General features: G+C 45.9%; 1 protein-coding gene across 3 annotated transcripts in view; it reads right to left on the minus strand.

The window, feature by feature from the left end:
• Positions 1-12,425, minus strand: part of LOC113570376 (cyclin-dependent kinase-like 5) — a 53,311-nt gene that overhangs the window by 35,058 nt on the left and 5,828 nt on the right. For all 3 annotated transcript variants that reach the window (XM_035521756.1, XM_035521755.1, XM_035521754.1), the window contains exons 2-3: positions 12,130-12,350; positions 6,079-6,113 (exon numbers count right to left, since the gene is read on the minus strand). In XM_035521756.1, coding sequence (XP_035377649.1) covers positions 6,079-6,113; positions 12,130-12,193 — 99 coding nt within the window. In that variant the 5' untranslated portion in view covers positions 12,194-12,350. The remainder of the gene's footprint in view (positions 1-6,078; positions 6,114-12,129; positions 12,351-12,425) is intronic.

Consider the following 12,425-nt stretch of genomic DNA (forward strand, 5'->3'; position numbering starts at 1 on the left):
TTAAGTGCTACAAGGCTATGCATTAAACCAACGGAGTGATTACTGGTGTGTACCATTGCCTCTGCCTGGGCTCCTGTCCTCAGGGTCATCTCTGGTTTGGATGTTTCTGGAGAGAACCTGGTTATGCTCTTTTAGCACTCTGGTGTACACAATAATGTCATGAAATCAGGTGAGGATAAAGAAAAACTCCATAGCAGAGGGAATGACAATGTACTTTAATTATAATAAACTATCCATGACAGAAACAAAAAAAGGGGGAAAAAAATCGAAGAAAAGCGTGGGCTGACATTTTCTGTGAACAAACATCGACCCAGTTTTTCGTACATAAATATCTGTCCCCAGTACACACAAATGGTCGTGAGAATCAAGAAACTTGGGTAAATGTATCACAGCAAAAAAATACACCACACTCAAGCACATCATGTTTGCAAAATGTCTCCTGGCACTATTGCGAGAAGGCTTTTTAAATATTTACCACATAGCCAACAGGGCGAAGACTAGTGTGGAAATGACCTAACAATGCAAATGTGGAAATGCCCCGCCTCCCTGAGCCCTCTGCAGCCCCGCCCAGCCTGGGCCACTCTAAAGGGGCCTTACCTTCAGCTGAGCTCCTAAGAGCACACAGACAGAACTAATTCTATACTAATAATTGTCATGGAACGCTTGCCTCCCTCGAGTCACGTGGTTCGGCCCGCCACGTGCAGTGGGAGCACTGTCTTGTTTGTAACCACACCTGCACTTCGTTAGTCTGTATGTATATAAACCCGTGTTTAAGTGTGCAGGCTGTTGGTCATTGTTGGCGTAATGTGTGAGTGTGACGTGTTTAATGTTTAATGTTAACCCCTTCATGTTTCTTGTTTGTGATAAGTGTGAGTGCCGTCGTGTCGTTTATTAAATTATGTAAATTAAATGTACGTCCCAGTCGCTGGAGTCTGTGCGTCCTGCCTCGCGCCCTGCAGCACTCTGGCCACCATGCGTTACAATAATATTATTTAAAAACACATTTGTTAATATGTATGTATTATATATTATATTAGTATTTATAATATATATGTATTTGCAGATATAAAAATACACTTTACACACCCGACACCTGAGTTTGTCCAATTGACAAAACAAACTGACTAGCATTGTTGAAAATGTTAAGATGTGCAGGTCATACAATGCTTTTTTTTCTTCAGATAAAAAGATAAAAAGTGAAATGTTTCGTCTTTGTTCTGCTGTAACTCTATAAAGGCAAGAGTACTTGCCTTATAGTTAAATACAGGATCTCAGTAGTATAAGAAGTCTAAGACTGGTGTTTTCCACTAATATTTACACTAATACTTCACCTCCAAAGCTATTTCATGCTAATGTGTCTTTTTGGCTCAGACAGTGGGTTTGGACCCGGACCCCTCCGACAGGTTAAGTGCCTTGTCAAGGCCAAGCGTTGGCAGGGAAAGCCACGGTTGCCTCTGTGCTGCTGCTGTAATCGCTGAGCTATTAGCCATGACAATTTGGGGCCTGCAGTTTGTCCTGTAATCCGAATATAGCGTATAGCAAGCAAAGTGCTGCGCAGTAACATTAAGCTCCAAGAGTGTCTCTGTGTGCCACAGGCCTGCCATTAATGCAGCATGCTCTACTGCACTGCGAATGGCTGAAGCCCCAGAGCCTCGTTAAGGTTGAGGAGCGTGCTGATCTGGGGTCAGCGTCTTGCCTGCAAACCAGTGATGCGCATGCAGGGCAGGGTCTCCAACCCCCCCCCCCCCCCCCCAGGAGCTGTGAACGCATGCAGTGTGGAAAATAAGAGGGTACTCTGCAAAGGGAAGAAAGTGGGATGTCAGGAGGTCGATTTCAGACAGCTCTCCATTCCAGAGCAGATGTTGCCCACGAACCACAGCTCTGGCTGTAGACTATAGATGAACAGTTTCTACCAAAGAGAAATGCTAGAAAGACATTTCCCTGCTGCAAACTGCAAGTATTATACATTCTTGAATATTATGATTACTCATAAACATGTATTTTCTGGCATTTTATTACATTACCTTATACATTACTCTTGTAAAAATCCTGACGCGAGCGTCCTACAGTGGGCTGGAATGACTGACTAAGACACTCCAGCTTCTGCTTTTGCAGCCTGCTCCCTCTGTGACTGACCACTCGTGTCGTGGAAGCCAGGCCTATAGAAATGCTTGCTCTCTCTCTCCATCTCTCTCCCCTCCATTAACCCTTCCTGCTGCCTCTCATCATGCCCCTGACATAGGAGTGGGGAGCCGTTGCATGAAGCCGTCAACACTTTGCCACACCGCACACCCCCCTCCTCCTCCACAGAGAGTTTCCACGCCCTGCTTAGAGCTCCAGCGCTTGATTGGTTCCAGGGAGCTCATGGATGTCAAAAGCAGAACATCCCTTCCTTGACTGGTACTTTGTACTTTTGCTTTGAAGGGTATTGCAATTACAATTACTACTCCCAAATAATTCGCATCTCAGCATACCGCACTAGCTGGGAAGCTTCAAAAAGATTAAGCAAACAGCGATTTACCCGACATTGAATACTCATCAAACGCCCCCCCCCACGTGGAGGCTGGGCAGTGACCTCACTGCACATCTCCTGGAAGCCTCGTGGACACGTGACTAAACAGAAGGGATAAACAGCAATGTTTTGCCACTGCCGAAGCCAAAGTCATGCATTTCCACAGGTTTAATCCCAGCAAGCTACTGCTCCCAGGTCAGTGAGGCAAAGGATATTTGGACGGTGGATGCGGTAATGAGTCTTCTGCTGCTTCCAACTTTTTTTGCTCTCGATGTAGCTGCATTGGCCTCATGCCTGCGTGCTTGCAAATTGCTGAGTCACCGCTGAGCCCTAAGACTCCAAGACTGTGAATGTGATGCCTGAACATGTCTGGCCATTGATAAAAGGCCGCAAAATCTTTCCAGAGACGCAAGTGATGTGTGAGTCATGGCCTTCATTAGCTAAATGGCCCCAAATAAGAGTGTCGGCCAAGAGTTCCGGGCTTACATCTGCAAATTCTGGGAATTCTGACGCAGTGTAGGTCGAGGACTTATTATCTGGTACAGGACAGACATGCGGCATTAGCTACAATCACGACAGAGATCTCAACATAGAACATGAGCTTTCCAGCTTTCAGAATCTGGAGTGGAATGCACACGTTAATTTGAGACTCCCACGGGTCCGATGCCCACTGAAGGATTTTTAGCGTTCTGCAAACATGAACTGCAACTGAGTCACTGACTGACAACCGGCTGAACATTCTAGAAGTCCATTTGAATGTCACCTATGGCAGGCAAACCTGGATGATGTGAGCTGTGAATGAACTGATGAAGCTACCAGTCCATGATCCCTCGTGCATACATGAGACGACCATGAACAGGGGTATCGACTGGTGACACGCCGTTTGGCAGTGGGTTTTTTTTTGCCGATGAAAAGCGCTGCACTAGTCGTGGCGACGTCGGCAAGCGCCGGTGATTCCAGCCCCTGGTGGTGCTGGGTCAGAGCAGAGAGACTGGGGGTGTGCAGATGGTTGAGCTCTTTGGCTGTGGCTCGGCCGATGGGAGAAATATAAAGCTCAGTAATTACAGGCTCAGAGGCAGCGAGCAGCAGCATCTATGCTGGCAGCAACCTCTCGAGTCTCTTTCTGCTGGGCTCACACACGAAAAGCGCGCACGCACACCAGCACACACATGTACAAATAGTAATGTTCTGTTATGCCACATTCGTGGCTGCTGAATGTGCTCACACAAACAATACGGCTCCAAATATATCTGGCACTGTTTGTATTTTTTTAATTTTGTTTCATTATGGACGCTGCAAGGTGACTTTTCATTTTAGTTGAGCCAACATCTGTTAGTCCCTCTCACACACACATAGAGAGAGAGAGAGAGTGAGAGAGAGAGAGAGAGAGAGAGAGAGAGAGAGAGACTGTGAGACAGAAAGAGAAACTGCCAGAGAGAGACTAGGACCTGTATATTCATTCATTCTAAATTGCTTTTCTAGATAAAAGTACATTACTTAAATGGACCAGCAAAAGAGGACACCAGTATTAAATATAGACCACACTTCCTGTCAGCGTGCACTCTCGGAGCTAGCAAAACCTTTATTAATTTGATGTAGCTTCAGTTTTTTGGAGCTCCAATAAAGAATAACATCCTACATATCCTATGGTCCAATCTTAGACAAACATTATTTTTTATCTGAAATTATAACATCTGTGCCTGGAAATTCATAAAAGAATCATTTATGTTTCTAATGAGGGTTACAGTGGAACAGCCAGCGGAATGTCAGCAAAATAACTGTAAAATGTTTGGTCACAGTTACTACTTTAATGAGTTACTTTCCCAGCAAAGATGCTCTTGGGAGGTTGGGCTGTGAGTGACAGACAGACAGACACTGTCCTGTTCTGTGAAATAGACAGTATGGAGGTTTACGAAACGTCTGATACTCGATAGATACATTTCGCTGCTGCCTGACTTTAGACTATCAAACACACTGTGGTTTCCACTCAGTCACTTACAGGCCTTTGACTCGATCAATAGGAACCAACCATCTCTCTTCTGTTTTCAAAACCAATAACCCACCTGCTGCGTGTGCTGCATACACATCACACGCTTTGGACATCAAAACTCTTTCTGAGAGGGGTTTCTTTTTCAGTGACACATAATAATAATAATAATAATAATAATAATAATAATAATAATAATAATAATAAATTGTATTTATATACCACCTTTTCAGAGCTTGAGGTTGAGGTTGAGAACATCAAAACAAAGGCAAAAATAAAGCACAAGAATAGTACAAAAAAACCCAATAATAAAAACAAAAACATACTATACAATGGGAGAATACAGCAAGTGTCAGCTCATGCTCACAAACACCCCAATCTTAACTACAATCTTCAAAGTGAAATCCTTCTACTGATGCCATTCTTATGAATGGGATACCACAAGCTTCATGGCACCAGGAGGTGACACCGTCAGCATTTGCTAGTGAAGAATTGGGGGGGGGGGGGGGGGGGTCACAGCCCAAAACAAAACAAGACACTCGGAGCACACAGCAAAAACCCAGTGCTACAGCCAGATGGTGCAAATGCAGCATGCAGCCCATGGGCCCTTCAGCACTGTGTCGAGGAGCTGGGGTGAGGTCCAACATCAACAGGATGGGGCTGGAGCAGACTTAGCTGCAGCCATCTGCTCCGCCCAGCAGCGAGGAGCCGTGGGGGGCCGGGTCCCGCTGCCGCCACGCACTGTGCTAGTGTGCTAAGAGTACATGTGGTGACCTTTTTTCTGAGGCGGTCAGACTGCGGTCAGACCGGCAGGGACGGGTCTTTTTGGGCCTCACTGATGCTGCAGTGTGTGGCTGTTTGGGGCGGGGCGGGTTGCAGCATTGAACTCTGAACTCTAGGAAGTGGGTCCTGGCCCGGGACTGCTGTGTATACTCTGCTGCAGACGCCCTCGCTCTCTCGCTGCCAACATGCGGGGAAGGCCATTACGCACACACAAAAAAACATAACGACAACAGATTCAGACAAACAAACAAACAAAAAAAAACAAACAAAACCCGAGATCCGGAAATAGCACAGCGCGGTGGCTCCTGGTGTCCCGCCATAATCACGCGCTCTCGTGTGGAGGCTGAACCATGTGGCGGGGTTAACACAGGGACGGCGCGCTCCGTGAGTCTGCCATGTAAGCTAACCGGCCTTATCCAAGCAGGTGCGTGCCAACACGTCCCTGCTTGCCAACGTGCAACATATATAGGACAACTACTCAGCTACTGCTCTCTGTCCTGACTGATTAACTCGACCATGCTATCCCTAAGTGACCCAGTTTCACTGCTGAGTGAATATAGGGCGTCACTTGCGCTGGTACACAGTAGTGGTGGTAATAGTAGTGGTAGTGGTGTCCAGATACATTTGCTCCTCCACAACCGACCGAGCTCTGCGAGTAAGTTTTGCTCCACTTAGCTCTCGCTGGCCCCTTCCTTGTCTCAGTAGCTAAGAAGAGCACAGACAGAGATCCACACGAGACACCTTTCACACTCCTGTCCCTGATGGAGCAAGCAGCTCAACAGCACCTGTGTCTTACCTTATGTCTGCACTTGAGAACGACCCCATACGCTCCTGCATGAGAAAGAAAGAAAGAGAACAAGAGACAGAGAAATGAGAAATGAGAAATTTCAGCTCAAAAGTGTCAGTTTGCAGTGGCGGTAAACATTAGTACAAGCGCTCAATAAGTCACCCGTAAACATAATCAGATCATCAGGGTTGAGTTTCTCACTGACTCCTGCCAAGCGCACAAACACACACACACACCTCTCTCAGTGATCATGTTGCAAGGAGATGATGAGCTAAGAGCAAGTTTTGTCTCTGAACAAATCGATTGATTGTTCATTGAATGAGAAGCTCGGGTTGGTCTGCATGGCACCCCTCACAGGGAGCCAATGTGCCATTCAGATAAACAAAGCCAACGGTCCTCTGGGGGCCCAAACGGAGGACACAGACCCAGCATTCATTACCCTGTTTCCGCATTCAGAACAGCAGGTGAATCAAATGGGTGGGTGGAGTTTCGAACAATTTTTCATAATGCCGCTGTCATGAACATTGCGCATATGGCGTTAGCGCATACATATGGAACTGTGGCTGATGAAGGCAAGAGTCCTGGATCAAGGGCACCACAAGTACATATACAGCCTGGGCCCATCTATGTAGGTTTGCCTGTGTGTGTAAGTGGGGCACAGCAGGCACTGGAGGAGTGATGGAAGAAGCAATACGATCGGTGCTATCTGTGGCACAAAAACGCACACTCCCCAAGGAGCAGAAAGATCAGTACACTCAGAGCTCTTCAAACACGCATCCAGTAAGATCAGCACTGGCACAAAAACACAAGGAGAGAGAACCAGTCAGCTGAGTTGATCCAAGACAGGTCGAACAGAAAACACAGGGCAAAACCTGGAGATAGGACGGAAGAAGAGCAGAACCACCACGAGAACAGACTAGTTGAGATCACGAGGTCTTTCCATATGAAAAAATGAAAAACCTGACCGTAAAGGAGAGTTTCATATCTGGGCTGGTGTTTTGTTTTTGTTTTTGTGTTTTTTTAATTTTATTTTAACAAAAGTCCACCAAGAACACCTCGCTGTCAGGAATCAGAATAACTAGAATTTAGAATTAGAATCTGAGGGTGGAACCGGCCCAGTAGCAGCACCAGGTACACATGACTCCTTCAGCTGGCGCGTGTCTCAGCAGGAGAAGTGCAGGGGGAGCAGACGTCTCTCCACCTCATCTCCTGCGCTGATCTTACCGCCTGCTTTTCTCGAGGTTGGGTCAGCTGTACTGTAAGGTGAATGACGACATCACACGCAGTTCAGCGACAAGCCGCATACGTGAACACGAAGCAGCCTCCGCAAGGAGCACTTGCTGGTTTTGATATTTTGAACTCGAATTCCAAGGGGCTCCTGAAAAGCCAAAATCATTCCTGCTCCAAAAATACCAAGTGGAAACGTAAATCCTGACCTCAGATCCTCCCAGTGAAAACTTTTAGATCCGCTTGGTAAATTTAGATTGCTAAGAATGAAAGTGATCTACATCAGGTAAAGAAACGTTGTTTGTTCCTTCCCGTGCGTCAGGGTGGGCCTGTTCTTCAGCACATCCACTCCAGTGAGAAGTAGCCCGACACATTTTCCCCTCCTGATTCAATCAGCGCCTTGTCTCCTGCTGCCAGCACCACCTCAAAATCCATCAGCACTCAAACAACAGCAGTGGCCTAATTAAACTGATGGAAGTCGTACTCCCGGGGACAGCCGGATTAGACAAGGATTTGACGCCGTCGTCCTCGGTATCTTTCTCGTCTTCCGGCAAGTGCACGGACCGGGAACCGCTGGGACCACTCTGGCTGCGGCACGGTGTCTGCTGCTGAAAGAGGCAAACGTGCTCGTCTAATGGAGCCTGGTTTGGGGTTTAGATAATTGGTTTGCATAGCAGCATAAAGTCGAAGACTCTAACAAAGCCATCCCACCCAAGCTGCTGTTCTGCTAGCGAGTGCGTGCGTGCTAAGTCAAAGCGGTCGACCTCATCTCTCCCCTCTGACATATCACTGCCCGACCGCTGCATAGTAGCCCAATGACAAGCTGTCATCCCTTTCTGCTCACACACACACACACACATACACACACACACACACACACACACACACACATATACACACACACACACACACACACATACACACACACACACACACACACACACATACACACACACACACACACACACATACACACACACACACACACACACACACACACACACACATACACACACACATACACACACACACACACACACACACACACACACACACACATATACACACACACACACACACACATACACACACACACACACACACACACACATACACACACACACACACACACACATACACACACACACACACACACACACATACACACACACATACACACACACACACACACACACACACACACACACACACACACACACACACACACACACACACTGAGTGATCGATGGATGTGATTAGTTTGCCTGGGTGCTCCAGCTCTTGGACTAAATGTTGTGTGAAGTGTGAATGATTGCTTGCTTTAGCATATTAGCATGGTGGTGGTGGTGAGGTTGTGAGGCCAACGCTCGTCAGCCTCCATGCCCTCCATTTAGTTAAGGAAAAGCGATGACTGCGGAGCAGCTCTGAGATCAGCTCTGACATCTCAGACATATCTCGGCATTTCACTAAATATTTCACCCAGAATTTCTAAGGAAGCATCACTAAGGAAGCTAACAATGAATGAAAACTAGAGGGGGCCACCCAGCATATGCTTATTTGCATATTGCTAACTGTTTATTAGCAGCTTCCACTCAGTCGCTGTAATGCCAAATACATTAGCATGTTAGCGGTATCGCCTTTAAACATTCAGTTCCCATCAATGCAGACAAAAGGGTAAGAGAGTAAACAGGACAAACAACACCACTTACAAGCCAGTTTGGTTACACATGTGTGGAAAACACTCAGTGGCGAAAGAGTCCGTCAGTGCTTGTGCGTCTTCTCGGGTTTTCTATGACAGGTTTACGTTGTACACAGGCGAGAGAGTAGTAGGTGAGAGAGCCTTTAGTGTTGGCCTATGGACTCGAATGAGCAAACATTGACTAGATTCCACACATACTATGGTCTGTGTATAGAGTGAACAATCGGCTTGCATGGAGAAATATGCAAACATCCCAAATCGTGTGGCGCGGTATGACAATGGAGTTAATAACGCTGCGCAGGGAGGAGCAGGGGTAAAGAGACAGTTATGCATGTGGCCAAAAACAGAGCGAAATCTGCTCCTCTGACAGCTGAACACACAGCAAGCCATAATCACTGCCAAAAACCACAAGCTAAAACACACACACACACACACACACACACACACACACACACACACACACACACACACACACACACACACGCACACACGCACGCGCACACACACACACACACACACACACACACACACGCGCGCACACGCACACACACACACAGGCATACGCACACGCACACACACACACACACAGGCACATGCACACACGCGCGCACGCACGCACACGCACGCACGCGCACGCACACACACATGCACACACACACACACACACACACGCCTTTAGCACTGTAGCAAATATGCATCGTTCCACCAAGAGCACTTGTTTTATCACCTTCCAGCCCCTTTATCACAGAACACCCCCCTCCCATCCTCCTCTGGCCATAATTAAAAACCCTCCCATGTACCACAGCGATAATAAAACACTGGGAGAAAACCCTGTCAAAAAAACACCTCAATCTGTTCATAATTGACTCTGCCGTGTGGCGCTTAATTAGCGAGCCCTCTCGGCCGCTTTGTCCCTGCTTGCAGATCCATTCACTGAAGAAGCTAATTTTACCACACCCCCATCTGTTGACTGGTCATGCTTTGACATATACTCATCAGAGAACTGAGAAGATGGGACAGGAACAATCCATCTAAAATCAGAAAACACTTATATACAGTCGCATACCTATACAATGTAACACCTGATAAAGCTTAACGATCTTCCTCTGTACAAGTTTCCAGGAAATCAGGGTCAAGTAGATGAATAGAGGGGGTAAAAATAGCTTGGTCCCCAGACATTTTCTCCCATATCCTCATGCAAAATGTAAAGAAAGCGATCCAAGCGCAGATGAAGGAGAAGTGCTCTGGAGTGCAGGCCGGGGTCTGAGAGTAGGGTAATGGAACTGGTGAAGAACGGTGCCATTTTGGTGTGACTGGCAGCTTTGGGCGTTGTTGGAGGTGTTCGTTCTCTGAGATGGAATAAGTGAGATTACAGATGCAGATAAGTGCTGCCTGTAATTACCTTTTTGGTGGATATTAATTCACACATCTCCAGAGACCTTTTAAAGTTCTCTAACTTGCACACTAGTAAAGCTGCGTCATACCACTTTACCTCAACATTCATGTACAGTGGCACTTGGAAGTTTGTGAACCCTTTTATCTATGCATAAATTTGACCTAAAACTTCATCAGATTGTCACACAAGCCCTAAAAGTAGATAAACAGAAACAAATCAAACAAATGAGACAAAAATATTAGACCCTTTCATTTATTTATTTATTGAGGAAAATGATACAATATTACATATCTGTGAGTGGCAAAAGTATGTGAATCTTTGCTTTCAGTATCTGGTGTGACCCTCTTGTGCAGCAATAACTGCAACTATACAGTTTCTAGTAATTGTGGATTAGTCTTGCACATCAGCTTGGAGGAATTTTCACCCATTCCTCTGTACAAAACAGCTTCAACTCAGTTATGCAGGTGGGTTTCCTCCCATGAACTGCTTGCTACAGGTCCTTCCACAACATTTAGATTGGATTAAGGTCAGGATTTGGTCATTTCAAAACCTTAATTTTATTCTTCTTTAACCATTCTTTGGTAGAACGACTTGTGTGCTTAGGGTCGTTGTCTTGCTGCATGACCCACGTTCTCTTGAGACTCGGCTCACAGACAGATGGCCTGATATTTTCCTTTAGAATATCCTGATATAATTTGGAATTCATTGTTCCATCAATGATGTCAAGACGTCCTGGCCCTGAAGCAGCAAAACAGACCCAATCCATGATACTACCACCACCGTGTTTCACAGAAGGGATGAGGTTTTTATGCTGAAATGTAATGATTTCCTTTCCCCAAAATTAACGCTTCTCATTTAAACCAAAAAGATCCATTTTCGTCTCATCCGTCCATAAAACATTGTTCCAGTAGCCTTCTGGCAGATGGGCAGCAATGGTTTTTTTTTGGAGAGCAGTGGCATTCTCCTTGCAACCCTGCCATGCACACTATTGCTATTCAGTGTTCTCCCGATGATGCTGATGGTGGACTCATAAACATTTACCTTAGCCAACGTGAGATAGGCCTTTATTTGCTTAGAAGTTGCCCTGTGTCCCTCACTGACCCCTCGGACTATCACAAGCCTTGTTCTTGGCGTGATCTTTGTTGGTCGACCACTCCTGAGGAGGGTAATAACGGTTTTCCTTCATTTGTACATAGTCATTCTGACTGTGGATTGATGGAGTCCAAACTCTCTACAAATGGCTTTGTAACCTTTTCCAGCCTGATGATCATCAACAGCTCTTCTTTGTTTGTGCCATTATACACTTCCACAAACACTTCTTTAAATAAAACAGGGTGTCCACTCACACTTGATTGTCATCCCAACAACATCTTCAAATTATCTGCTAATCCTAAAGGTTCTCACACTTTTACCACTCACAGATATGTAATATTAGGTCATTTTCCTTAATAAATAGATGACAGAGTCAATATTCTTGTCTCATTTGTTAGACAAACTTGTTTGTGAAATTTATTCAGAAATATAGATACTTCTGAAGGTTTCACAAACTTTCAAGCGCCACTCTATGTTTAGAACTTCTTCTGATCCATTACCAAACAGTTTTACATAAGACCTGTACACAGATGTGCATTATTTCTGTCCATCTCAATTTAATTCTCACAAAATGTTCAATTTCAAACAGTATAAGACAAAATGAATATTTATAATGATACTGAAAAGGTGTAAGTGGAACACTCACCTTCCCCCACGATCCCAAGCACCTCAAACTTGTTCATCACATCACCGATGACAGGGTTCCTCATCAAGACAAATGGCCGCTGGCCGAGAGAGGCGGAGCTCGAGGGGGTGAGAGGTCGTAGTCCGAGTTACCGGGGGGCATGTGGTGGCCTGGCACCAGGTGGTCCAATCAGTGCGGGCCACAGTACATTCCGCATTCTTCTGCGAAACACGTACTTGCATCTGTGGACGCGTGAAGAGACATGCAAAACGGTTTACACCAATAAGGTATACACATTAGACAGAGCACCGTGGCAT

Source organism: Electrophorus electricus, chromosome 22 (assembly GCF_013358815.1).
Source record: "Electrophorus electricus isolate fEleEle1 chromosome 22, fEleEle1.pri, whole genome shotgun sequence".
NCBI classification, from domain to species: domain Eukaryota; kingdom Metazoa; phylum Chordata; class Actinopteri; order Gymnotiformes; family Gymnotidae; genus Electrophorus; species Electrophorus electricus.